Genomic DNA, 27,049 nt, shown 5'->3' on the forward strand with positions numbered 1-27,049 from the left:
GGCGGGGGCTGAGCGGGAGCGTGGGGGCGGAAGCAGCTCGGGCACCGTCACACCTTCCGACCTGAGGCTAGGCGGCGGCAGGGCCAGCAGTGAGTTCGACTGGGACGAGACGTCACGGGACAGCAGTGAGGCCAGCAGCCGGGGCGACTCTAGGCCGCGTCTGGTGCTGCCTTCTCTGCTGCCGCAGGACTTCTCGCGCTTTGACTTTGATGAGTGCGAGGCGGCCACCATGTTGGTGTCATTGAGCAGCTCGCGCTCTGGTACCCCGTCCTTCTCGCCCGTATCCAACCAGTCGCCCTTCTCCCCTGCCCCATCGCCCTCGCCATCGCCGCATTTCGTCTTTCGGCCCGCCAACTTCAGCCCCATCACCGCCCGCCGCCATCGGCACCAGAGCGGCACAGCTGGAGGTGGTGGCACGCCCAAGCTGGGCACGCCGGGCTCTGACCGAGACCGGCACCCCCCAAGTATCCCTCCTTCCTTCCAAACCAGCCTCACGTTCACTGTGCCCATGAGCCCTGGCAAGCGCAAGACTGATGCCCCCTTGCCGCCGCCTCCCCCGTCGCAGGATTACGGCAAAATCGAACATGAGCAGGGCGACCCGGGGCTGGGCCTCACCACGGCGGCCTTCCGTGTGCTGTCGCCGCAGACACAGTCCCATGCAACCTCTTTCTCACGGCCACGTGGGGTGACCACACCCTCCAGTCGACCCCCCTCCTCAACCAACGCCTCACCCCCACCGATGCTGGTCTCCCCGACGCCCCCCTCACCCCTCCCACAGGATGCAGGCCTTCGGCGCGTGGTGCCCGTGTCCCAGCAACCGCTGCGCGACTCGCCTGTCATCGTGCGCAACCCTGATGTGCCACTCGCCAAGTTCACGGAGCGCCCCCTGGGCCGCGGGGGCGGGGTGGCCTCTCGCTCCAAAGAGCACAGCCAGACCCCCCAGCCAACCTCTGGCCTCCAGGTTCCTGTGCCCATCAATGCTGCCGCCGCCACCAATGGTACGGTACTTCTGCGCAACTCCACACCCGCCCTGGTGTTGGTGTCCTCTGCCCCCTCACTCCCCCCCATGCCATCAGGCCACCCTGCCCAGGCCAGCCCCGCTCTGGCCTGCATCTCCGTCACCTGCCCCACCTCTGGCCCAGTGCTCACCAATTCCGGCTCTGGGAACCGGGACCGAGGTGGACACACAGGTCCCTTTGGAGGCCCGGTGCAGCAACCAGTGCCCTGCCATCCATCTCCCACCGCCCTGCTGCCCCTCATCCTGCCAGCGGAGTCTCTGCACCCGGCCCCCTGCAAGGATATCATCATGGGCCGCCCCGGGACAGGTAAAAACCCATAATTAAGGGCTGGCACCCCATCAAAAAAGGGGGAGCAGTATGCTTTGCCCATTCTGAGTGCTCCGTGTGTGTTTCGATGACAGAAGCTGTGGCAAGTAGGTCCTTTGAAATAACCATGGATAAAGGGGTGTGGTTTACACACGTGCTGTGCACAAAGCTTCAGAAGGCAGATGCGTTGGGGAACAGGGTCCCTGAGGCATGTGGCACTTTGGAACCCCTTGGCCTGGCCGCTAAGGATCGGCCTCCCCGTTAGCGTACGTGCTGCTCATGCCGAGAGTATATAATCCAGAACAAAAACAGAATTGGATAACTTGACCCGGAAGGTTCCGTTTCACCGCGAGTCCCTCAGGCGCCCGGTGTTTTGTTCAGCGTGTTACGGCACCTTCCACGTCGCTTGTTTTTTTGTTCTGTATGCTGTGCTGGTTTTACATGAAGCTGCTTGAATGTGCTGTGCTGTAGTGCCGAAGAAGTGGGTGACTGGAGGGGCCAGGGAAGGGCACCAGCTTTAAGCGAAACGTGTGTAACTGTGCCCTCTGGGAGTGTCCTCTGCTGGTGGGCGCAGTCCGCTTACTCTGCAGCATTGGATACTTCCAGTCTTTGAACGGCAAATGAGAATACAATGAAAAAGGAAAAAAACGTCACACTAACCATCAGATGGAATACAGTTAAGGACAGCAGGTGGTGCCGTGGTTACCGATGTGGCTTAAATGCCAGGGGACCCAGCTGTAGTGTCCTTTAACTGGAAGGGCTCCAGTGCAAAACATGGATAAATGGACACAGTGTAGCAGCTTGCCATAAAGTAATGTTATGTAATGTAGAGCCATCAAACTATCAAAGTGTAAAGTAGATGGCAGAGAGAAGACATACTGCCTGTTCTCTGGTGCTGAAAGGCAGCTTCAGTTTTCCTTATTAATAACATTTACAATAATTCAACAGTTTTTACAATGATAAGATTAGTCCACATCCACACCGTTAATGAGATGTTATTAAAGAAGTATGTGTGGGAGACATCCTCATGGTTAATTAAGCGTTATTACAGGCATGTACGGTAATTCCTTCACATTCATGAGGGTTATGGGCGGAAGACCTGCGAGAATGTGAAAATTCACAAATAATGTTTGGGCACCCCTAACCACAGCCCGTAGCAGTCTGCTAGCCTGAACGATAACGTAAAAGTCTATTGATTACCGATTTCTAAACAGTCGGTACTGTATTGTACACTTTGCATGTCAAATTGCTTTGTCATTTCTTATGCAGACCTTTTTATGTAATACACAAATAATCTAAATTATGCCCCCTTATGTACAGAGTTACCCCTGTATGCACTGGGAACACTACATTTTGGACTCATTAAAAACACAAAATTAATGGCGCTGAATAGTTTATAGGTTACTGCAAGAAATGTGAGATTCCACAATCACAAAGACGGCTATGACATGTGAGTGAGGCTGCTTAACGAGATAATGGTGTATGGCGTACCCCAGCCAAGACTTTTAATATTAAAAATAATAGCTAACAAATATTCTGTATCTAAAATATTTATGCATTATTTGTTTTTCTATGATCCAAATAATTTTCAGTAGTGCTTTTGTGAGTTTCTGTGATTTTTCAGCAAGCAACAAAAATAGTTCCGTTTAATAGTTAATGGTCAATAACTGAAACTGCAAATTTGGCATCAAATTTGTGAGTCTAGAGGGGCACCTGTATATGGGAGACATTATGAATGAACATTGAGCGATTGTTGCATTTATGTAGCACTTTTCAAGACAAAAACCATTTTACAAAAACAATGGGGAACCACTTCAACCACCACCACTGTGTAGCACCCATCTGGATGATGGGTGCCATTCTGAGCCAGTACGCTCACCGCACAGTAGCTCAGGTGAAGGGGCAGGGGAGAATTAAGAGGTTAGATATAGGGGATGATTAGGAAACCAGATTTGATGGGGCCGCAGTGACAAATTTTAGCCAGGACGTTGGGGTACCACCCCTACTCTTTCAAAAGAGATCTTTTATGACCTCAGGGAGTTGGGACCTCAGTTTTACGTCTCATCCGAAGGACGTCATAGTTTCAAAAAGCATTGTGTCCCCATCATTATAAGGCTGCCACAAATGATGATTTTCTGTCAGTTAATCTCTGACCTATTTTACTGATTGGTCAATGAATCCGAACACTTAATTTTCTTCCAGAAAATCAAATTTCATTTGTTCATTTTATTTTGACAACAACAAACTATGTCCTTTTCCTCACTATACGGACCTTACTTACGCCCACAGTACGATTAGCATATTAGTAGTATGCCTAAAATGTCGAGAGGCATACTGTGATGCCAAAAAATAAGTAATCAGCCTGAATTTGGTATGTCCTTATGTTTATTAAACTCGGTTAGCGAAGCACACCACATGCAACTGTTTCGGTAAATCATGGAAGCGATAAGCACTGAAGTTGAGGTGAAGAACAGGACAGCTCAGCAAACTGCAGATATTGTGTATAAATGGTAATAAGATGTTGGTGGGTGGCAGTACTTTTTGCAGTCTAAAGTCCGACATGTTTTTTGGTAAAGATTGTAACGTAGCAGACAGACAACTTCATGGGTTTATTAATAAGTGTATTTAGCAGCTACAAGGACAAAATATATTTAAAAGCTCACCATAGTAAATGGTAACTTAATAAACATGAATAAATAACTTTTAAGGTGGTTTTACCCTTTCTGGTGGTCCATCATTCAGAATAGTGTCTGTGCGATTTCTTTTCATAGAGCTAGTGCTGAAATACTCCCACAATTACATATTAATATTGAAGGAAAACTTTTGTCAAAATGAATTGAATTATTTTCTTAAAATAACTTAAAAAGATGCATTGATGTAAAGTATTGAATGCAGAGCATTTTCTGCATCGATGTCTTTGACTACATCGACTAATTGCGGCAGCCCTGCATCATTGCACTGGGACACTGGGATCCACACTGGCCACAGGATGGGCTAACCTGTTGGCTACACCAGCACCTCTTCCAGCAGTAACCCAGCTTTCCATCCAACTACTGGCCAGGCCCAAGCCTCATCTTGAGATGGACTACCTAGTCTGAATTAGTCCACATCCTCCTGGTTAATGCCACGTTATTACAGATGTATGTATGGGAGACATTAGTCCACATCCTCTTGGTTAATGTGGCGTTATTACAGATGTATGTATGGGAGACATTAGTCCACATCCTCTTGGTTAATGTGACGTTATTACAGATGTATGTATGGGAGACATTAGTCCACATCCTCTTGGTTAATGTGACGTTATTACAGATGTATGTATGGGAGACATTAGTCCACATCGTCTTGGTGAATGTGACGTTATTACAGATGTATGTATGGGAGACATTAGTCCACATCGTCTTGGTTAATGTGACGTTATTACAGATGTATGTATGGGAGACATTAGTCCACATCCTCTTGGTTAATGTGACGTTATTACAGATGTATGTATGGGAGACATTAGTCCACATCCTCTTGGTGAATGTGACGTTATTACAGATGTATGTATGGGAGACATTAGTCCACATCGTCTTGGTGAATGTGACGTTATTACAGATGTATGTATGGGAGACATTAGTCCACATCCTTTTGGTTAATGTGACGTTATTACAGATGGATGTATGGGAGACATTAGTCCACATCGTCTTGGTGAATGTGACGTTATTACAGATGTATGTATGGGAGACATTAGTCCACATTGTCTTGGTGAATGTGACGTTATTACAGATGTATGTATGGGAGACATTAGTCCACATCCTCTTGGTTAAAGTGACGTTATTACAGATGTATGTATGGGAGACATTAGTCCACATAATCTTGGTGAATGTGACGTTATTTCAGATGTATGTATGGGTGACATTAGTCCACGTCCTCTTGGTTAATGTGACGTTATTACAGATGTATGTATGGGAGACATTAGTCCACATCCTCTTGGTTAAAGTGACGTTATTACAGGTGTATGTATGGGAGACATTAGTCTACATCCTCTTGGTTAATGTGACATTATTACAGATGTATGTTTTTAGACAGTCCTAGGGTTGTTACCATATAACTACTGACAGCACAACATTTGTTTTAGTGAATAATTTTAGCCTCATCAACAGGGCCTTGCTGATCAGCCGAGAAAACCATGTCAAAAAGTCAGAATCGCACCTTAGTTTCACAGACCCAATTTCACAGAAATGGTGGGGAAGCAGCTCACTGAATTTCACAGTCTGAGACACGGGGGGTGGTGATGGGGGTGATTCTGGATTTGATATTGACACTAGGGCTGACTCTGGATTTTTGCGTGACTCTGAACTTAAGACAGCACTCTGGACTTGAGACACACGAGGGGTAACTGTATTTGCGACAACACACTGGATTTAAAATTGGTTTTGGGGGGGGGGGGGGGGGTGACTGTCCTTGAGGCAGAATACTGTATATCAGATAGACACTGGCTGTCTCTAGATTTGTGACTGACTCTGGACATAAGACGGCACTCTGGTGCAGTTGTTTTCCTTGTGTGTGATGCTCCGTGCCGAGCGGGAGGTGGTCTCTCACGCAACGTTAGGCCGTCACCTGGTGCTGAGGGGCACTGCTGGCGTGTTGGGCTTCCCACATGAGGGTACCGTGCTCTCACACCGATCCTGGGGACCCAGCCTGAGCGTCTTCTCACACCTACCACCCCTAATGCATGCGGGGTGGTGTTTCCGCAGGCAGCTCATGGATTTGGACAGCGGATATGGTCTGTGGGTGCAATTGTCAAGGAACGACCCGGAAAAGGTGGCGAGGGGGAGCAGGGAGGTATGCTCCTGAGGGGGCCATGGGCATCAAATGTGGAACTGATGCTTATTACCTCCTGGCCCAGATCCTCCTGGCCACGTGCCATCGCACAGTTTGGTGTCTGTTTCCCTGGCTCTGCAACACAGTGAAAACGCCATGTAGCCATACCTCTGTTTGGGTAAAGAGGCGAGAGGGAAAAAATCAGTATTTCCAGGTAGCCTTGGCTCTATTGGGTGTGCTGTGGCCTTTGAGGGGTGGGGGTGGGGCGGGGGGGGTTAATTCATTCCACTTCTTAATGACGCATTGCAAGAAGTGGAAAAAAGGCGTAGGAGTCCTTTTGGTGTTGGGTTTCTGGGTGTTTATTCTGAACGTGTGTGTGATACTGAACAGGGTGGCTGTGCCGAAGGATCCGGCGTGCCCCTGTCCTGTGTGGGCACGCACCGCACCCGTGCCCAGCCGAAATTAGAGAGCGACAGGCCCTCTCTTCCCCTCCCCTTCCCTCCCCACCTCTTCTCATCTCCCAGGAGGGATCCTGCGTGTGTGAAGGGCAGCTGTGTAGCTGACATTGTAGGCTGCTGCATCAGAACATAGACAGGAGGGTGTAATTTTGCCATCTGAGTGAGTATCTGAGTGATGGATGTGTTTGAGCGGCCCCCGCGGCAACCGCACGTGTGATGCAGTGGTGGATGGCCGGTCACCGTCAGCGGAGTGTGGCTGGATTGAAACACGCCTGAAGTGAATAGGGCCTGCCTAGACATGTTGAGAGGGGAGGAGGAGAGCGGAGAGAGAGAGAGAGAGAGATCAGCATGCCTTTCCCGTTTAAGTATGACACAAACGAGACATTTATTGGGTTTATTTTAGGGGGAAGCCGGGTTTGGGGCAGAGTCTGAGGAAGGACAGAGTGATTAAGGGGATTAAAAGTTTGAAAAGGGCTGACTGAACAGGACGTGGTGAATATCCACAGATTACTAGGCCACAAGTGAGCAAACCATTTTTTTTTGTTTCAGCCCTTTTTATGACCCCCCCTCCCCCACACCGACCTCGAGGACCGTCAGAGCATCATTGCTGCAGCCTTTATGGCTGCTAGTCTCTCTGCGACCAACATAAATGGCGTGTGAGTCACTCACCCATGCTCAGTCGCTCACACTCGCACGGGGACGCACACACGTATGGGGACACACACTTGCACGGTTACGCAAATGCTCACACACACACACAGGAGCTGGAGCCCGGCTTAGGGTGTCGCTGGGATACAGGGGAAGTGTACAGGGTGTGGGAAATCGCTCTCTGTTTTAAAAATGGAAAAAAGCAGCGTAGGAGGGACAACTGGAGAGAACGAGGCTGAGAAAGAGGGCGGGGGAGGGAGGTGGATGGAAACCCAGACTGACATGCCAACGGAGTGAAACAGATGTGTGTGTGCGTGTCTGCATGTCTGTGCGTGTGTGTGTGTGTCTGCGTGCGTGCGTGCATGCATGCGTGCGTGTGTGTGTGTGTGTGTGTGTGTGTGTGACTGAGTTTGTGTGTGTGTTTTTCGATTGGTGACCACCGGATGTGACGTGTCAGTGCAGAGTGCCTGTTTCCATGGCGACCTTGCAAACTCTCCCATACTTTGCACACATCCTGCATCCTGGCCAAGCCTGTCTAACCGTCAAGCTGACACTTCATGGTTGCCAGTGACCTCACTGGTTTATTGTCACTCTGATGCCCAGTCATGGGGCGCTGTTACGGAGGGGTAACAGAGCAGTGAAAGGGCTGGGAGGTCTTCTGTTTGCCTCTGTCACCCTTCCCGCCCTGAGATGGGGTGTTGAAGCTTAATGTGACAGACAGGTAGCCTTGAGCCAAGCGTGACGTGGCGTGGCAGGCCCTCATCTCCCTGGTCATCTCCCTGCTCTGTGCACACACATGCAGTCCTCGTCTTGACCAGTCCCTTGCATCTGCAGTCATGCTCCCCCAATGCCTGTTTCACTGGCTGACAATTTACCCTCTTAGCTCAGCGACACGAATCATTTGAGCTTTGGGCTTTTTCACCCTTTCTGTAAAGGGAACATGGATGATATGAGTGGGAAACCTACTAGGGCAGCAGAAATTGCACTTTGATCATTTCGTAAAGTAATATTAGTATTTTTGTGATTTATAATGGATAATTTTGCTTGATCTTTGTCTCCGTAAATGTGTCCTCCATTTGTTCTGTCTCATTTTTCCACGTCCGTGCTATGCTCAAGTCAATAACTGTCAGTCGTCTGTTTGTCATAGAACAAGACTGCCCCCAGGTGGACAAAGTCTTAAACGGCGCCGCTGTAAAATGTATAGCTGCTAGGTCTTTAACGACTTCTGGGGATGACTTCTGGGGACCATCAGGGGACGTGACTTCCTATAATTTAGGCTTTTTGTCAGATAGAGAGAGGCAGGGAAGCACTGCCTGCTGCTGAGCACTGGGGCATCTCAGAATTACCGGAAGAATCTGTTTCATAGTAAGAAAGGTACTTGCTTGTCATCCATGGCTAACAGTGTGATCACGGCACAGACGGATTAGCCTATACAGGGCAGCAGCGTGATGGCTCTGCGGAAAACCCTGTGGTCAACACCAGCGGTAAGGATGCTACAGGCAGAAGCCAGCGCAGGGACTTTTGACACCCGAATGTATGTGGGTGCTACCATGGCAACCGGGGACCTGAATAATTTGGGTTTTAAGTGGCTGTGGCTGGTGGTGAGTCGACCCCAGTGGGAATCAGGAGCCGCCGGAGGTGGGGTGGCACTTTCATGCAGCAGTCGGAAGGTCAGCCCTGGTGAGTGATCCCCACGCCCACTGTGTACGGGCCAGTGGGATTATTACATGCAACCCTGGAGTTTGCAGGAGGGGGGGGGGAGTCACCCGCGTCCAGCCTCTCTCACTCCATCACCTGCTGTTTAAAATCACTAATCTCCCCCTATTTATAGCTTTAGCCACTCACCCATACTGTGTGCATGGCTGCAGCAAACCTGGAGCCAGGCCCAGGAAGCGCAGGACGCACTCGCTTGCCAGTCCTGCATGGCTTTTGGACATTCAACATCCAGTCAGGAACCAAAGTCACAGCCCAGTATACCCATTATGGACATTCACTCATCTTATACCCTGTTAAGCTGGTCAGGGGCCAATCTCTGGTGGCACAGGGCATAAGGTGAGGGACACCCTGGACGGGATGGCAGTCCATCACAGGGGATAAGGCGGGGGACACCCTGGACGGGATGCCAGTCCATCACAGCGCACAAGGCGGGGGACACCCTGGATGGGATGCCAGCCCATCACAGGGCACAAGGCAGGGGACACCCTGGATGGGATTCAAGTCCATTTCATGGCATGAACATACAGTAATACTGTATGGGCCACTGAGAGACATGAGGTAGTCTAACTGCATGCCTTTGGACTGTGGGAGCAGACCTGTGCAACAAGGGGAAAACATGCAAACTACACACGCACATCCACAGACACAGCGGGGAAGGGATTCCAACCCCTGATCCAAGAAGTATGACACAGCACTTATACCCAGTTAACCACTCTGTTATGAACATACAGGTTAATTTATTGAGATTTTTAGTATATAATATATAGACTGTGGTTCTGTGCATTTGTCTGCAATAAATCCCATCAGCAGCATATGGTGTGTCTGAATGTCTCACATTTAGTATGATACAACTGGTCAGCGATGTTGGAATCTGAGCCCTATGCTGATTCCCAGCAGTCGCACAAGCAGGTCTTCCTGTAAGGGTTAACGATTGGCTTTCCACCAATGAATGAGCCAGTCTCTACAGCAATAGTACCCCTTGCTTTACTCTGATTGGCTGTGTCCTGGGATACAAAAATTAGTCCCTCCCACCATTGTGCTTCTCTCTGATTGGCAGGCCAGCCCCTCGGGCAGCTCGACTACTCGACAGCGAATCTGCCCTGCGGTCCAAATCATTGTGACTGCCGTGTGCCTCCCACTGGTCTCTTGTCCTCGTTAGCGTCAGGGATGCGTTGCATTCCAGGACACGCTCGGCGTGCACACGGCAGCTTTTTAACACAACCCTAAGTATCACTCATTTAAAACCTGTCGTTAAATGTCTCTGACTTCTCCAAGTTCTACACCCTTCCTCCCACAGGAGAAGCTAGTTTTTCTCTCTCTCTCTCCCGCCCCCTTCCCTCCCTCCCTCCCTCCCTTTCCACAGAATGACTCTCTGGCTATTTTTACACTCCTGACTCCCTCTCTTTTTCCTTCCCACCCATTTTTTTCTCCTTCGCTTTCTGCCCCCAGTCGTCAGTCCCTGGGTATGTGCATGCATGTGTGTGTAAGTGCGTGAGTGCGTGCGGCAGAGGTGTGTGTGTGTGTGTGTGTGTGTGCGTGTGTGTGTGTGTGTATTAGCATGATCACGGGCAACATGGCACCAATCATGGTGGGATGCCTCTCTCCTCTCCGTGTTTAGAGAACATGAGCGTGTGGGGTTGAATGGGCCCGTTATTGTGGAAAATGACGTGGGTGCCCCTGCGTGAGGAGCCCCCGCCCCTCCCTGATGGCCCCCTCTGAGCACAGGCACAGAGTGGCACAGAAGTGCTCCGTAAACAGGCTCGCTGTTTAACAGACGGTGCCCGTCTGTGCCCGTCTGTGTCAAAAGCCCCACTGTGCACTCGTGACTTGCTTCTCGTGACAATTCCTCCGTTGACATACTAGTAGGTCGACATTGGTGATTTATAAAATTATTCCAGTTTCACATAGTTGTTTTTGTAAAGTGATCTGTTTGCGCTGCCCTGCGGAAACAGTGGTGCCTTGTTAGGGTGCAGTAAATGGATATGATAATCATCACACACTCGCATGACCCCTTTGTTTGTGGTGATCACCAGCTCCTGGGTTAGCATTGAGAAGGTGTGTTTTAAACTTGTCATATCTGTGCTGTGGCCTTATTGTATTTTGTATAGAAAATAGATTACAAATGATTTGACCGTGTTTTGTTTATTTAATATTGTCAGCCACCATCAATGATTACGTTCTATTATTATTAATTTGTAGTTGTTCATGTTATTTTTATAACATTCATTTCAAGGTGATGAGATGTTTCGAGACATGTTTCAGGATATTACATTTAGCAGCGTTTTTCAAAAACCTTGGTGGCTAATTTGACTTACATCATTGGTAAAATCCAAATATGCACTTTATTTGGAATATGGGAAATATTATAGGGATGAATATTATAGGGACAAATCTGTAAACGTTTGCATTCAGTTGAAGGGTAGACTGATATAATGAAAGCCACAGTACAGAAAGAGGTAGTAACACTAAATAACTAACTATGCATTACAATTTAAATGGTAGATTAAACGCTTGGTTTACAGTCGTGTTTACGGGAGCAGCATTATCTAATGTTTACAGCGCCCTCTGTCCTCAAACGGTCGTGACAAGTACTGCTTTTCTAGTTCAGACCGCAGCTCAGTGGGAGGGCACTACATCTGGTACTTGTGTCAAGCGATTTGTTGTCCCACATCCTAGTGCCCTTTTTCAATTGGTGTGATCTTCAGTCTATCTCGACCCAGTGTTTAGGCCATTCCAATGGTAATGACGCCTGGGAGGGGCTATGTTAAATAGTTTCAGCAATACGAGTCAGGTTGTTTTTCACGAGCCAATAGCTGAACGAAAACCGCAACGTCATCATGGGACCAAAGGACGGCACAGCCAATAGGTAGCCTTGCCCTAATTTTATTTGACTATTAATATTTAGAAGCTTTCTTTCAAGTCAGAGACCAGTCCGAGCATGAGAACCAGACAGCGTGTGATTTGCATATGACTGACATTCCAGCGTATATATTGACCAATTATAGAGCTAGGCGGTGAAATGACGAGGAATGAGATAGGCCAATGAGAGAGAAAAAGTAGGCCGATGGGCGGTGCTGGGCTGGGCGAGGTTGACACTCAGAGAGCGAGAGGGGGCAGCCCAGTTTACAACAGGAGAAAGAGGGTGGGAGGGAAAGAGAAAGAAAGAAAGGACGAGCGAGCGAGAGAGGAGGAATCGAGGGGAAGAGTCGAGTTCAAGTGAATGATGTTGTGATACAACGACTTTTACTACGAAAGACTCGCCGAGTTGACGGAAGGGAGTGTGTTGTTGTGAATAGATCCTACGTGGACTGGCCAGCTGCATACAAATTTCACGGGACTTCGCTGGCTGTTGTTATTATTTCCAGCCATCATTTCCACGGATCCGTATCAGAGCATCTCTGCCAGGCTGTTCTTTTCTCTGTTTTTGAGAAACCACGTCGTTCTTTTCCAGTTCAGATCGGCGAACGAGTTGACTATGTTCCTCTCCTCCCTGTCATCTGAATTGAGATTAGCCGTCGGTGCCGTTGCTGTTGTCATCGCAGGAGCTCGTTTTTTTTCGCAGCAATATTTTAGTCTATTTTTTCTTTGGGGGAGGTAGAGGTTAGGGTGTGTGTGACGAGGGGGGAGCCGAAGGTGGCTGTTTTGCGAAAAGAGAAGTCGGCGTAGAGCTGCGATAGTTAGCCCCGCTAGCTGGCTAACCACTTCGAAAAATGAAAGATTTCGCGGTGTAGCGATCTATTGCAAAATTTATACAGATGTGGGATTTACACATGGATTACAGTTGATTTCGACATGCACTAAATCGTTGAAAACAGCTTATATTATCTTTAAGTAGCTACTGATAAGAGAGGAAAAGAGAGGATGTATATATAAAATTAACAATTATATATTGTCTTTTTATATCAATTTCACACGTATTTCTTGCTCTGGTTAAAGCATACGTGGCTACGAGTGACCAAAAGATACTTTACGTGCGAATAATCCGGCCCAGAATATTAAATGCGTTTTGAAAAATAGTATACGGGCAGAAATACTCGTTTTACTTTTAATTACGTCTAGAAAAAAACATAACATCAACAGTACAAAGTAAATAGCTAATGGAATGCGTTTTAAGATCTGTTGAATGTGTTGTATTTAACAATATACCGTAAAGGACAGTTTTGTATCCGATTTACTCTTGGTGCTTGATTTGCCCAATTGCTTTATGATACGTAATGGACTAAATACTAGTTATATTAGCCAAGCGCGCAACTGAGCTGGCGGTTTGCTCACGTCGGTGTCCATCCTTTGATTAATTAATCCGTATTATAATGACTTTTTCGAGTTGAGACGGCTTGCCCCGGGTGCTGCGGACCGGAGCGGAGCGAAGGGCAGTCGCGACATGAGAGCCGCCCGCGTTTGGTTGGCCGTGATCGGTGCAGCGGGTGCGGGGCCAGGGGCGTTCCCGAGGGGCTGGACCGCGCTGGAGCGCCGCTGCTAAGGGATCCGGTATCTCACCCGGAGCCGACCAGCAGCACGGCTGTATTTTGATGTGACACCTGCATCGGTGGTGGCAAACCGCGAAACGCGCGATTTAATTAATTTGATCGCCTTTCACTGCGAGTTATAGTGACCTCCGATCGAGAAGCCAAGCAAACCGTAATAATCCGTAAACCGTTCTCATCCTGTAGTTATAATAAAATCAAACGGAGCGCCCATTAAATGCACACGCCAATTAAGTTTAACGGGGAGCTATGTTACATACACTTGGGGCTGAAGGTATGGTAGTCAATAGCTTTAAATATCTCCAGCATTAGTTCTAGACCCCCCAGTGTCAGCCTGCCAGATGATTTAATGTAGCCAGGCGGTTAGGCATGCTGTCAAGATATTTAATGTTAAACAATACACATTTTATCTCGTAGTGTAAGTAAATGGACTTAATAGGGAGTATATGTGGCTTTTTAGAAGATACAGAAGGCATTGTTATGTTCTTTCCATGTAGCCGCTGAACAGTTGCGATCATTAACCTGCTACTTCGAGGGTGGAACAGAATACAGGAAGAAAAGCCTAGTGCCTTTTCTTTTGTTACAAAACTGGGTTGATGTCGTTAAGCGCTGGAATCTGCGTCGCCAAAAATGAGTTGGCTTCCTAGCAATTAAGCCAGAAACAACCAAAGAGGCTCCATCCATATGCAATTTCATATGAAATATCGCTTTCTCGGATTCGTGTAACCTTTAAATGCTTGCGCTTCTGCAAACATTTCGTTGTATTATGGAGTAAACAGCCAATGTGTCAATTTAAATCTAGCTAGTGCGATGCGTCTTTGCTGAGGCGAAGTAAGTACGCGACGCCGAGGATGGGGGGATGGCCTACATCGGCAAGCCTGTAAAGGCATCGATCCGTTAATGTAAACACACAGGAAGAGAGGAACAGAAAGTGCACAAGTCGACGCAAACGAAGGTCACATTAGGTGATTTAAGGCTATTAGGGGTGGACGGAGGGAGCTGCAAGCGCGATCAGCTTCATTGCGGAACTGGGACCACTTCCACACCCTAAAAGTTGGCGTGCTTTTGGTGGATTTGGACCGACGCTTTTGAAATACCAGCTGCTAACGAGCTGCCAGCTAACGCAGCATTTGGTGAATGATCAGTGACGACACCATTTGGAGCCGGGCAGACAGACACGCATGTAACGCCGGTGACGGACTGTACGGCACGCCGCCCCGACGCTTTCCGTTTCGTTATCATCATTCATTTTTGGAAGTGAGAAACCAGTAACCAGTTTTTTTGAGGTTTAAGGAGAGGTCGATTATAACAATCATGTACTTCCACCGATGGAGCGCTCATCCATTCAAGACTGTCACATGGGATAAATGTTTCTTGGACTGCTGATGTTTGGGAGCCTTTTTTAATTTTTTGATCCTACCTATTAAAATGGACATCATTTTTACTACCTTTTAAAATTATTTTGGAATTGTAAAATATACAAACGTGTAATTTGCTGAAAAGGACTTTTTCTATGAACCATGTTTTCGTCAGACAGTCCTCAGTATCTCCGACAGGGCTTGAGTATGTTCGGTTAGTAATGGTTCCAGACCTTACCTACACTGCCTAGTAATTTACTGTGATTGATCAGGGTCAGACGCTTCTGTAACACTGCTTTGCTTTTCTTATATTTAATCTACAAGTGGCTGATTTGCGTAGAACCTCTTTGGCCACGTTCTTTGAGCGACGAAGTTGAGCCATAGATGAAAGGATGTAACTAAGTGGCACATCCACGTAACGTGTAAAACGATCTAATTTAAAAACGGCGAGGCACGAATCTAATGAGATACTGCACGCTTGGGTTCAGTATTTGGTTACGCCTACTGCTGTGTGAAGTTAACTTTGAATAATATGATCGTAGCCTCTTGACCATTAACGTGCAAAGGGAATGAAATGTCCACTTTAAGTAAATGGAGATGGATGTGATCCCACTTTGCACTATATTCAATACCGATGGACCAGGCTGTATAATTTCTTTTTCTTTTATAATTAGTTGCTTGGACTCAGTTGTTGACCTCAAGACGGTGACTAGGTGGAAAAAAAAAAAACTTTTGCGGAGCTAACCTAGCTAGTGATTGGCCGTTAATCAGTCTCAGGGCATAGCATCCAAATGCCATTGATATAAACATCACTATACCTAAATAGAAAAAGTTGCACAGACACCTTCGTTTCCTAGATTTACCTCAACTAAAAGGCCCTGGATATTAATTCATGGACGGTAAACTAGTGCTAGGGCTGCTCCCATAATCACAAGTATTTTGGTCAGTATTGAGGTCATGAATATTTAACATTGTTACTCATTGACTTTGGAAATATCATTAATTTATTGAACATTTAAAATGCCATTTTAACAGTAGATTTACTTAAACTTCAAATGTAATTAACTGAGAAACAAATAAAAAGGGTCTGGAAAGGGGTGCAATGGGTTTATAACACAAGACAAAATGGAAGCATGATTGCTAAACGAAATGTGGCACAATAATAGTTTTATTTTGATTATATAGTTTTGAAAATTATTGGAAGGCAAAACCATAATTCAAATTAAAATTCATTTACTCGCCCAGCCCTAACTAGTGCTGCAGTCACTTTTCATACTAGACTGGGTTATCAAAATGAATACGTGGCTTGATTTTGTGCATGAAAATATTATGAATTATAATGTTAATTTTGAAGTTTGAAGTGACTCGGGTTTGATCCAGTAAGGGAATGAAGTACGAAAACAGCCCAGGTGGCACTCAGGGTCGCAGGTATAGACCAGGACAGTCCCATGTCAGACATGCAGTCCTAAGCTATATCCAGGTGGGGCTCGATAATGGCACAGAAGAGGCGTATCAGAGGTTGCCATTTAAATGTGAAAACAGCAAATAAAATATCTGAAATCCTGACACTGATGTTTATGATTACGTATATATGTATAATCATTCCCAAAAAGTGTGCCTCGCATGCGTAGACTGCATTGTTCATTAGTCATTGTGATTTTGTTGTAATTTTATTGTCTGAAATGATTAAATCTTTTTATCCTGCAGTATGGACCAATGTGGAACCCCGGTCAGTGCCGGTATTTCCTTGGCACTCATTGGTTCCTTTTGTGGCACCCAGCCAGTCAGATTCCTCATCTCAGCCTGCTGAGGGCCAGCAGCCTGTCAACCACCCCCAAACAGCCAATCAGAATAAAGGTAAGATCTAATATGTGCGGGATAACCATAGTTGTGAAGATGTATAGGCTAAAGGTGCATACTACTCTTTGGGGTCACATTGATGGAAAACTATCCAACTTTACAGTAAATGTATCAGCAGGAGCAACTTTTCTTCCTGATTTCAGGTCTTAGGTCAGTGTTTTAGGTCTTGTTGCACTTTTCATATACAGACGCTCCTCTGCTTACGAACTTTCAACTTACAAACTTTCAGACATACGAACGTAGAGAACTGTAAGTCCGAATTGTGTTCGTTGGGCTCCCATTTTCTGTCCGCTATATCAATTTTTTTTTCTGCGGCTCAGTTCCGCCTTGTACGACATCTCACTGCTACTCCCGACGTGCAGCAGTGTAGCGTGCGTACTCCCAGCATCCTAGTTCTTTGTTCTTGCGTATACTCTTAGAATGATGTTGAATAGCGACTTACGAACATCTAAAGTTGCGAACGGCCGCTCAGAACGTAACTCGTTTGTAAGTAGAGGAGCGTCTGTACAGTGGCACTTTTCCACTGCCACCAAGAACTGAGCTGTACCACAAAGATATTATTATGTGAGCCGTACCCGACCATACCCACGCATACCCACATGTTCCTGCTGTGGCTAAACCGTGTTAGTTGTGTCACCACCATCTGATTGTTTTAACTGCAGAGTGACATTGGTGATCTGTGTCAATATGCATGGATTCTGTGAAGGAAAAAACTGGATATTCTATATATTATTCATCATTAGGGGTATCATACATCGCAGTGTACTGATGCATTCTGTGTAACTCGGAACTTGAAAATCTCCAACCACCTACTTATAAAAGTACTAGAGAACAGCTGAATGAAATGGATCCGTAATGCACATTTACGCAAGTTAATGCTAATTCTGCTAGAGTTCGAAGCTGACATAAGACAGCCATTCACACAGACATGCTAGTGGATAATAGCACATAGTAAATCATGATGTACACCGTGTGAACAGTAATTAAGTGTTTTAGTTTTACATCACTGTCGCTCTTCAAACCTGGCAACTCCTTTACTGAGCCGACATTTCTGTAGTGGAAAAGCAAAGTCGGCTAGAAGCGCACTGTAACTAGTGTCTCTTCGCGGTACGGCTTGGGTAGAGCTTGGTTCCTGTATGTCAGTGGAAAAGCGCTGTAAGTAAGAGAGCCCTGTCTTCCTATTTCAGAATCGCAGTGCAGCACGGTGTTGGTAAGCGATGGGAACGTGGCAACCTCGCCCCAGGAGAGAGGACCACCACCACGACCCACTCTACCTGCAGAGGAACCGCCTCCGGAGAGAGAGAGGGAGAAGGAGCGAGAGAGGGAAACGGAACGAGAGAGGGGCGACAGCGAGACAGAGAGCGACGTGGATGACCCGTATGTCTTATTACCTTTCAGGGGATCTTCACCTCTATTTGCAGATCTACTTTCCTAATGAGCATGACCAATTCATGCTTCCTATATTTAAGGAAATTACATCTAGTCTGTAGCTTAGGAAGCCCATCTGCATCCTTAATGTGGGTTTCATCGTCATCCTGTCCTGTGCCTTGTGCCTCATAGGGTCACTGTCTCTCAGGGTTCGTCTTTTCCATCCTCTGGCAAGGCCCCAGTCCAAGCATCTGACCTGCTGTTTTGTCTCTCCACTGTTCCAGGTTCTTCCCAGGTGTGGTCCCGGAAACCCCCCTGTCAGTGTCCCCGGTCAAGAGACGCACCCAGTCCCTCAGTGCCTTGCCCAAGGACAGTGACAAGAACAGCCCTGGCAAGGTTTGTAGGGGTCTCCAGTTTGGCAGGCCTGTTCTTCACCTTCCCCACCCCTCCTCACCTGTTCTTCCTTGGTGGTCTCGACTTGATCCTTCCCTGTTGGGATGGGTATGTCCGGGCTCCCCCATGCTACATTGTGCCAACTGTCCAAACTCCCATCCCCCCAGAGAGAGAAGGACCACATCCGGCGGCCGATGAACGCCTTCATGATCTTCAGTAAGAGGCACCGGGCTTTGGTGCACCAGCGGCACCCCAATCAGGACAATCGCACAGTCAGCAAGATCCTGGGGGAGTGGTGGTACGCACTGGGCCCCAAGGAGAAGCAGAAGTACCACGACCTCGCCTTCCAGGTATGGGCTCCTGGAGTCCCTGTCTGGGTTAAGCGGAGGCTGATTGGCTCGTTAAACACCATGCGGCTTGTTAGCATAGTGGAGTGAAAGGCAGCATTGAGACCTTAGATAGGAGTTGTGTTTCCACCTTCCGCAGCCAGAGGCTTTGTGGTTTCCTGTAGTGTAAGGAGGCCCAGGGATCAGCTGTGGGGTGCAGGATTCCTCTGTGGTGCTTCCTGATAAACTTTCACATCATAAACTTCTAATGTGTGTATTTGTAGTATTGTGATGTAATAGATAATCATGTAAATTTAGCTTCACTGCTGCTCTGTAGTAATATTAGCATATCGGTATGAAGGCAGTGTGTAACTTTTCTGGCAGAGCTTACATTTACGCACCAGGGAATTCAGCCTGTTGTTTTAATACCTGTACAGTAAGGAGAGCCTGTAGGAACGCCTTTGTCATCCATGGTCTTTCTCTCCCTCCCCCTCTCCTTCCTTGGACCCCCATCTCAGGTGAAGGAGGCCCATTTCAAGGCACACCCAGACTGGAAGTGGTGCAATAAGGACCGCAAGAAGTCAAGCTCCGAGGGTCGTGGTGTTCCGGGAGGCAAGGATATGCGAGAGAGGAGCATGTCGGAGACCACAGGTGCGAGGGCTTCTGTCATGGCAAGAGGTCCAGTGTGTTCTGAGCACTGTGTCTTTTTATAACTGTTATTTTAAGGCATCCTTCCTCTTCTCTCTACTCTAATAGAACCTCCATCCGTCTCCCTGGGAGTAGACTTGAAGGGGGTGGGGCCTGGACTGGTGGGTGTGGCTGAGAGGAACCTGGGGGAGGGGCCTGTGGGACAGATTCCCCGCCCTCGCGCATTCTCTCAGAGCGCTGTGCACAGTCTGGAGCGCAGTGAGAGGGGGAACACACAGGCGCTGGCTGAGCTGGCACAGGTACGAGGACGCCCTCCCGTGCCGGTGAGCCACGATACACCTTCCACCCACCCCTAACCGTCTCCCATACCTTCCAGATGTGCGGGGATGGGGGTGGGCAGTACTCGGGGCGCGCCCCGGCCCACGTGCGGTCCCACCGCGAGGTCAGCGAGGACATGACCAGTGACGAGGAGCGCATGGTGATCTGTGAGGAAGAAGGCGACGACGATGTCATTGGTATGTGGGGCTCCAAGCTGCACAGGTGACCCCAACCCCTGCCCCCCCTTCCTAAACTCTGCACCCTGTTGCCCTCAGAGGACTCCTACCCAGGAAGCTCTATTGACCTGAAGTGTAAAGAGAGGGTGACCGACAGCGACAGTGAGAACGGCTCTGGGGACGAGGCAGACCGCAAGGTAGTGGGGTCGGGTCCATGGCGTATGCTGGGTGGGGGGGGGCAGTGCTGGCCTGAGGTCCAACATGTCTCTTTCTCTCCCCCTGTAGCACCGCGTCTTCGCCCCAGTTATCTGCTCCTCGTCCTCGTCCCCGTCGGCCTCCTCGCTGGGCAGAAGCGTATCACTCTCCTCCTACCCCATCAAGCGCTACATGGACACTGGGGGCAGCGGCTCTGAGCGCAAGAGGAAACGGGGGATGGAGAGTGGCGGGGGAGGGGGCACGGGCGATGGTGGCGGGGGGCCCAGCAAGGAGGGCATTGGAGTGGCCGATGGCGGTGTGGCCCCCTCCCAGGCATCATCCTCCTCCAACCAGTCAGTCATCGCCAGTTCTGGGGCCATAGCTCCTCCCCTGTCCCCTGCAGCCCCCCTGGGCTTGTCCCCGCTGACAGGGGGTCTGGGTGCAGTTCGAATGGCCAACACGGTGGTGACCAACGTGGTGCGACCCGTGGTCAGCACACCTGTCCCCATCGCCAGCAAGCCCCGTGAAGGAGGGGCCGCCTCCAGCCCCCTGCCCCCCGACAGGAAACCCACTCCAACACAGACCCAGCTGCTGATAGGAGCGGGAGGAGGAGGCGGGGCAGCCGGAGGGGGTGGGTACTACTCTGCATCCTCCCCTAACCCTGTAGTCACAGGGACGTCGGGGGGCGGGCCAGGAGGGATAGTCACCAACCTGGTTCTGGGAAGCACATTCCCTGCCCAGCTCATTGCCCCTTCCCAGCCGCCACCTCAACCCTTGCCTGCCCACGCTCACGGCCACAATAATGGCCCCCTGCCCCTCTCCTTGCTTCAGCCCCAGTTCCTCCCTGCTCCTCCGCTGGCCCCCACGTGTGGGAGCAAGGCCATCACGCAAGTGCAGTACATTCTGCCCACCCTGCCTGCCAGCACCAACCCCAAGAGCCCCTCCCCTCAGCAGCCAAACCAGCAAACCAGTGTCTTCACCCTGCCCTCGGCCCCTCCCGCAAATGTCTCCTTGGCCAATGGGAAGCAGTCTGGGGCGGGGCAGGTGGCAGGATATGCCCCAAGTCCAGCAGTGGGAGTGGTCAGCCCTGGAACCGGAGGTGAGGGGATAGTTATAGGCGCGCAGTATAGTTGCGCTGTTGTTTCTAGAGCAGCTGTGAAATGCCTAAAAGTAATTATGGCCCAGTTTAGGTGCTGTTGCTTTTCCTGCTTGTGCTGAGCTTGTTGGCTCTTTAGTAAATGCTAGAAAATCTGCTCCCGCCAGGATTGCAGGGTCTGTGTGCTGGGGGTCTCTTAGCTGCTAAACTTAACGTTGTGCTGGAGGGAAGTCGAGGAGGCGTAGTCGAGGTCCAAAGCCACTACGCGGCTGACGATCGCACTAGGTACTGAGCTTCTACCTGCTGTCGTCCTCTCTGGCCGCAGTGCAATCACAGGGCAAGATGCTGGTCCCCATGGCAACAGTGCGGGCGGCGCCGGCCCCCAGCCAGCCCTTTCCCCTGGTGACGCCGACGGTGCCTGTGCAGAACGGCTCCCAGCACGGGAGCAAGGTGAGCAGCCGCCTCTGGGGAGTGTGGGCTCTGCCAGGACCGTGCCGTGCCGCCTGAGGGAGCAGGAAGCGGGTAATCCCTTTGTAACCCCCCCTCCCCCCGCCCGTACAGATTATCCAGATTGCTCCAATGCCTGTCGTTCAGTCACAGCTCCCATCTGGGGGGGCAGTACATCCTGGTAGCCCCTTTCCCGTTTCCATGGGGACGGCTACAGTGATGACTCCAGGCTCCGCCCCCTCACAGACTGTGTTGCTGCCACCCCCAGCCACAAGGTGCCCATGCCACTCCGCCGCCCCCTTGCTTCAGGTTGTACGGACATTTTTTTTGGGTCCTACTGCTACTAATCTGTCATAACAGCTTTATCTCTCTTGGCTCCTCTTCCTGTTTAGGATCACCTATGTTCAGTCCACTCCTGGGGTTCCTGCCCCTTTACCCTTGGTTTCCACAACAACTGGTTCCTCCTCACAGCAGGCCCCGCCCCCTCACGGGTCGGCCTACGTACCGCCGTCGCTGGCGACATTGGGGTTCACTGCCATAGCGCCCCCAGGTCAAACTCTGGTACAGCCCCTTATAGCAGGTCAGTATAATGGGTCAGTAGGAGCCCAGTTATTTGTTTAAGGTGAACTGACTCCTAAAGTGGAAATTTCAGATGCAGGAAGTAAAAATCCAGTCACAAAGTACTCAATTAGTTGGTTGAAACAAAACCGTGGCCTGGATTTTTACTTTCTGGACCTGAAATTTCCACCTCTGACTGACTGAGCACTAATGTGAGCTTAGTGAGTGTTAAGGTGAGCCGACTGGGCATTAATGTGAGCTTAGTGAGTGTTAAGGTGAGCCGACTGGGCATTAATGTGAGCTTAATGAGTGTTAAGGTGAGCCGACTGGGCATTACTTTGAGCCTAGTGAGTGTTAAGGTGAGTCGACTGGGCATTAATTTGAGCTTAGTGAGTGTTAAGGTGAGCCGACTGGGCATTAATTTGAGCCTAGTGAGTGTTAAGGTGAGCCGACTGGGCATTAATTTGAGCCTAGTGAGTGTTAAGGTGAGCCGACTGTGCATTACCTTGAGCCTAGTGAGTGTTAAGGTGAGCCGACTGGGCATTACCTTGAGCCTAGTGAGTGTTAAGGTGAGCCAATGGCATTACCTTGAGCCTAGTGAGTGTTAAGGTAAGCCGACTGAGCATTACTTTTTGCCTAGTGAGTGTTAAGGTGAGCCGTCTGGGCATTACTTTGAGCCTGGTGAGTGTTAAGGTGAGCCGACTGGGCATTACTTTGAGCTTAGTGAGTGTTAAGGTGAGCCGACTGGGCATTATTTTGAGCCTAGTGAGTGTTATGGTGAACAGATTGACTTTAGATTAATTTAGTGAATGTTAAAGTGAGCTGGCTAAGTGTTAAGCTACATGTTTCGGTTTAGCCTATAAGACCTTCATCAGCAATTGTCTCTCTCTCTCCTTCCCCTTCTCCTGTCCCAGGTCAGACACCACTTTTGGCTTCTGCTCAGTCTCCAAACTGCCCCCCGATTTCCTCGCTGCCATCCCCTGCTTCTGGGGGTGGGGGGCAGATAGTTACTGCCATTTATCCTCCGCCCAGCGTCACCCTAGCGACAGGGGTGGTGTCAGTGGCGGCGGTGCCCCCCAGCGTGGTGTACACCGTGTCCAGCCCCTCCACCCTCTCCCCGCACATCCTGCCTAAGCACACGCAGCCCCACGCAGACAGGCCAGGGGCGCACACCGGGGCGGAGAGGCAGAGCCACCCGCAGCCGGATAGGCAGGCAGACGTGCAGGTGTACTCGCAGCCAGACAGGCCGCCACACGCACAGACTCACTCACCCCTGGAGAGACAGCCTCACTCTCAGTCCTCCAGCAAGCTAAGCGGAAGCACAGTACAGACCTCTAGTGGTTCAGGAGCATCTCTACGGGCTACTAGCCCCTCCGTGCCCTCACATACTGGTAAGAGGCCTTACTTGGTTAATTTTCTTTTTTTTTTTCTTACCTTTATTCCTGCTTGTTGTTTAATTGAAATTTCATTTTGTTTATTTTCCAGCAGGCAGTGCTCCGGGCACCCCCAAATTACCCTCTGTTCAGACAAGGACCCCTCAGAAAGTGAAAGCTGCAGTCGCTAGTATCCCTGTGGGGAACTATGAAGGAGGGGGCCGGGGGAAGGAGAGAGATAGAGAGAGGGAGAAGGAGCGAGAGAGGGAGAGAGAGAAGGAGAGCATTAGTGGGGGAAGCAGCCGCTTCCCATTTGAGACGGAGCGGCTCGGGGATGTCGGCTCTCCTGCATCCCACCCTCCCGAAGAGGGACCGTCAGACGGGCCCCCGGAGGGCCACGGCGTGGGGGACAGCGCTCCTAGCCGTGGCAAGGAGGGAGGTCCCAAGGAGGTGAGACACAGCTGGTGATGTGGATGTGGCACAAGCGTGGAAGGCAGGCAGATACAGTGGTCGCTGTTGGGGGGCCTCGGGCCATTCCCTTTGTGTGGCCTGTTATTTAACATCAGTTGTTAATTTTGCAAAATAACTGTGGATTAAAACGAGGGACCAGGTGTTTCCTTTGTGAAAAGAATGTACATTAGCTACCCTACTGTGATTGTGTAATATCACTATTCATGTTAGTAGCAGGGGTTAGGTGATTTTGTGTGTGTGTGTGTGTGTGTGTGTCTGTGTCTGTGTGTATTAGGTTTATATTACATTGTGGGGGCCAAATGTTACTTTGACGTTATGGGGACCTATGTTTGTGTGTGTGCTACCACCCCTTCCTTTGGGTTGCCACGCTAGTTTTGAGTGGCGTAGCTATTATATAAATCAAACAATTAATAATTAGGTTCTCCCAAGCTCAGAGTACTAGGTAGGCTGCCCCTCCAATAAATGATGGTTTGTTCCACTTTAGCCCTACCTTCCAGTATACACAGGGCATACGCTTCAAACCCCAATGTAGCAACTGTGAGATAGGTAATATTAATCCTAATTATGTAAATATAGTTCACATGAATCAACAGCATATGAATTAGTAAATATCATCAGTTCTCTGCTTTTTCCACAGGGCAGGGCGATATCTAAAAAGCAATGTCATATTTCAGTTCGGTTGCAGGTTATTATCGCTTGATAATATTGAGTTGTCAAACTCACTGATACTTTCATGTACCGAATGAGTATTAAAATAACGGTATGCGTGTATGTTGTAAAACGGGTTGCAGTCGTAGGCTATAAGGCTGAACAAAAGCGAGACACAGGAGCAGCAATATTCATGCAGTTGGGGGCGGGATCCAGCGATCATAATCAAACTCGTGGCATAAATGTGGGGAAGCAAATTATTTTGTTCGATTAAAACTGCAGCATAAAATCTAATAAAAATACTATAGATCATAAATGTATACTTGAGTGTGTTTTCAGGTTGCAACCCCTTAAAATTTTTATGCCACCCCAGGCAAAATTTTATATATCTGACCCTGGTGTGCATATCCGTGTGTGCTTGCATGTGTATGTGTCTGTGTGGACCTGAGTGTGTACGAGCGCTGCATGATCACAAAGGCGCATGTAAGCACTTCATAGCAAAGTGATATGAAGTGCGGCTGTCACAGCAGAGCTGCTTATCGCTCCCTCGCTCTCATACATTCTCTCTGTCTCTCTCTCCTGTACAGGCTGGATGGAGGGATTCCCTCCCATCTTCTCCTTTGCCCCCTCCGTCCGGTCCTGACCCCCCACTGCCACCTCCACAGAGCGACAAAGATGCCCCCCCGCCCAAGAAGGTTAAGGCTCGCCCTCCACCACTGAAGAAGACCTTTGACTCCGTGGACAAGTGAGTGGGGGGTGGGGTCGTAGTGATCACATCTTAGCCCGGATTGGCTGAGTCAGCGTCAGTCAACCAGTCAGAGCAGGAACGTCGACTGAGCTCAGACTGGGCAACTGGGGATCTGTGTCCTGACAGCACGGCAGCCCTATACAGGGTGAATGCGCAGTGATGGGTTCCAGGGGTCATGTGAGCTCGCTGTATCGCAGGGTCAGTCACCCCTAGTATGAGCAAAGGCACTCCGGACTCTCTGTGCTGCAAACTCTCTGCCCCCCCTGAAAGTGCGCAATGACTGATAACAAGGCAACTCTATGAATTATGAAGAGATGCTCTTTTTGGCAAACTTGAGCTTCAGTTGAAAAAAACCCTCTTTGTCTGTGAAAGAAATCATTTCACTAGTAATTACTTCAAAGAGCCTAACAAAAGGGACTTTGTTCCCTGGCAGTGGTGGCCACATGACCGGATTTGTACTCCTGATTGGATCTCATTAGCATCAGCCCCTGCCCCCCAGTTCATGTCCGCCTGCCAGCTCTGGTGTCTTACTTTGAAGGCTGGTATGGCCCTGCGTTAAGGGTTTAAATGGTGTAGCTCTGTCCCTTTGATTAGCATCTCTGCAGGGGCGTTTACAGGCATCAAGGGCTCCGGGTGCTGTGTGCCCTCAGCTGATTAGGTCTTAAATATCCACCCCATAGCCGCCCTCTTGCCCTCCAGGGTTTTGGAGTGCTTGAGTGCTTGTCTGCCCTCCCCTGCCCGTGCTGCCCTGGATCAGCCCCAGACTCTCTGTGTCCCGGTTTTAGATAAGTAGTTAAAAGATGTTTTGTCCAGCATATTGCATCGGCACATGTTGTTAGGCTGGACGTGAAGGTGATAGAATGGCACCCCCTAAAGCTCGTCGCACTCTGTCCAGGGTCCTGTCAGAGGTGGCGTTCGAGGAACGCTTTGCCGAGTTGCCGGAGTTCCGACCGGAAGAGGTGCTACCATCCCCCACGCTGCAGAGCCTGGCCACCTCGCCGCGTGCCATCTTGGGCAGCTACCGCAGGAAGAGGAAGAACTCCACTGGTGAGCGAGGGAGGGAGGGAGGAAGGGAGTGAATGAGAGAGTGAGTGAGGGAAAGATGTAATACGTACAGGGAGGGCTAAAGGATGCAGCAGAGGCTGGTGTCAATGGAAGGCAGTAACTCGGAGACGTGTTAGTCAGAGCCGCTGTGGCTGTAACCCTCCTACCACGCCGTGCCGCCTGCAGACCTGGACTCATCCACGGAGGATCCTGTCTCACCCAAGAGGAAGAGCCGGCGCCGGTCCAGCTGCAGCTCGGAGCCCAACACACCCAAAAGTGCTGCCAAGTGCGAGGGTGACATCTTCACCTTCGAGCGGCCAGGTGAGTGTCCCCTGCAGCCCTGCTAGGTGGGTGGGGCTTGCTCCCCATGGACTCTCCTGAGGGCCCTGTCTGCTGACACAGGAACTGACGGCGAGGACATCCTGGGGGAGCTGGAGTTTGACAAGGTGCCATACTCATCCCTGCGCCGGACCCTGGACCAGAGACGGGCGCTGGTCATGCAGCTTTTTCAGGAACATGGCTTCTTCCCCACAGGTGGGCTCCCCTCCCCTCAGTCTTTCCCCCCCCCCCCCCCCCCCCGAGTCGCTG

At 49.6% G+C, this 27,049-nt stretch overlaps 1 protein-coding gene and 1 long non-coding RNA gene across 2 annotated transcripts in view; both read left to right on the forward strand.

Annotated features, from left to right (window-relative positions):
• LOC125749523 (protein capicua homolog) overlaps window positions 1-27,049 on the forward strand; it is a 36,284-nt gene that overhangs the window by 6,972 nt on the left and 2,263 nt on the right. Inside the window, 19 exon segments of the mRNA XM_049026858.1 lie at window positions 1-1,325; window positions 16,500-16,649; window positions 17,840-18,029; window positions 18,305-18,416; window positions 18,581-18,763; window positions 19,258-19,390; window positions 19,496-19,686; window positions 19,764-19,902; window positions 19,981-20,078; window positions 20,167-21,175; window positions 21,498-21,622; window positions 21,734-21,894; window positions 22,012-22,199; window positions 23,092-23,568; window positions 23,663-24,000; window positions 25,257-25,414; window positions 26,313-26,464; window positions 26,648-26,782; window positions 26,864-26,995. Coding sequence (XP_048882815.1) covers window positions 1-1,325; window positions 16,500-16,649; window positions 17,840-18,029; window positions 18,305-18,416; window positions 18,581-18,763; window positions 19,258-19,390; window positions 19,496-19,686; window positions 19,764-19,902; window positions 19,981-20,078; window positions 20,167-21,175; window positions 21,498-21,622; window positions 21,734-21,894; window positions 22,012-22,199; window positions 23,092-23,568; window positions 23,663-24,000; window positions 25,257-25,414; window positions 26,313-26,464; window positions 26,648-26,782; window positions 26,864-26,995 — 5,396 coding nt within the window.
• On the forward strand, window positions 22,208-23,085 carry LOC125749526 (uncharacterized). The gene is made up of 3 exons (XR_007399945.1): window positions 22,208-22,494; window positions 22,705-22,870; window positions 22,913-23,085. It is a non-coding gene; the product is annotated as an uncharacterized LOC125749526 (long non-coding RNA).

The sequence above is a fragment of the Brienomyrus brachyistius genome, chromosome 9 (genome assembly GCF_023856365.1).
Source record: "Brienomyrus brachyistius isolate T26 chromosome 9, BBRACH_0.4, whole genome shotgun sequence".
NCBI lineage: Eukaryota > Metazoa > Chordata > Actinopteri > Osteoglossiformes > Mormyridae > Brienomyrus > Brienomyrus brachyistius.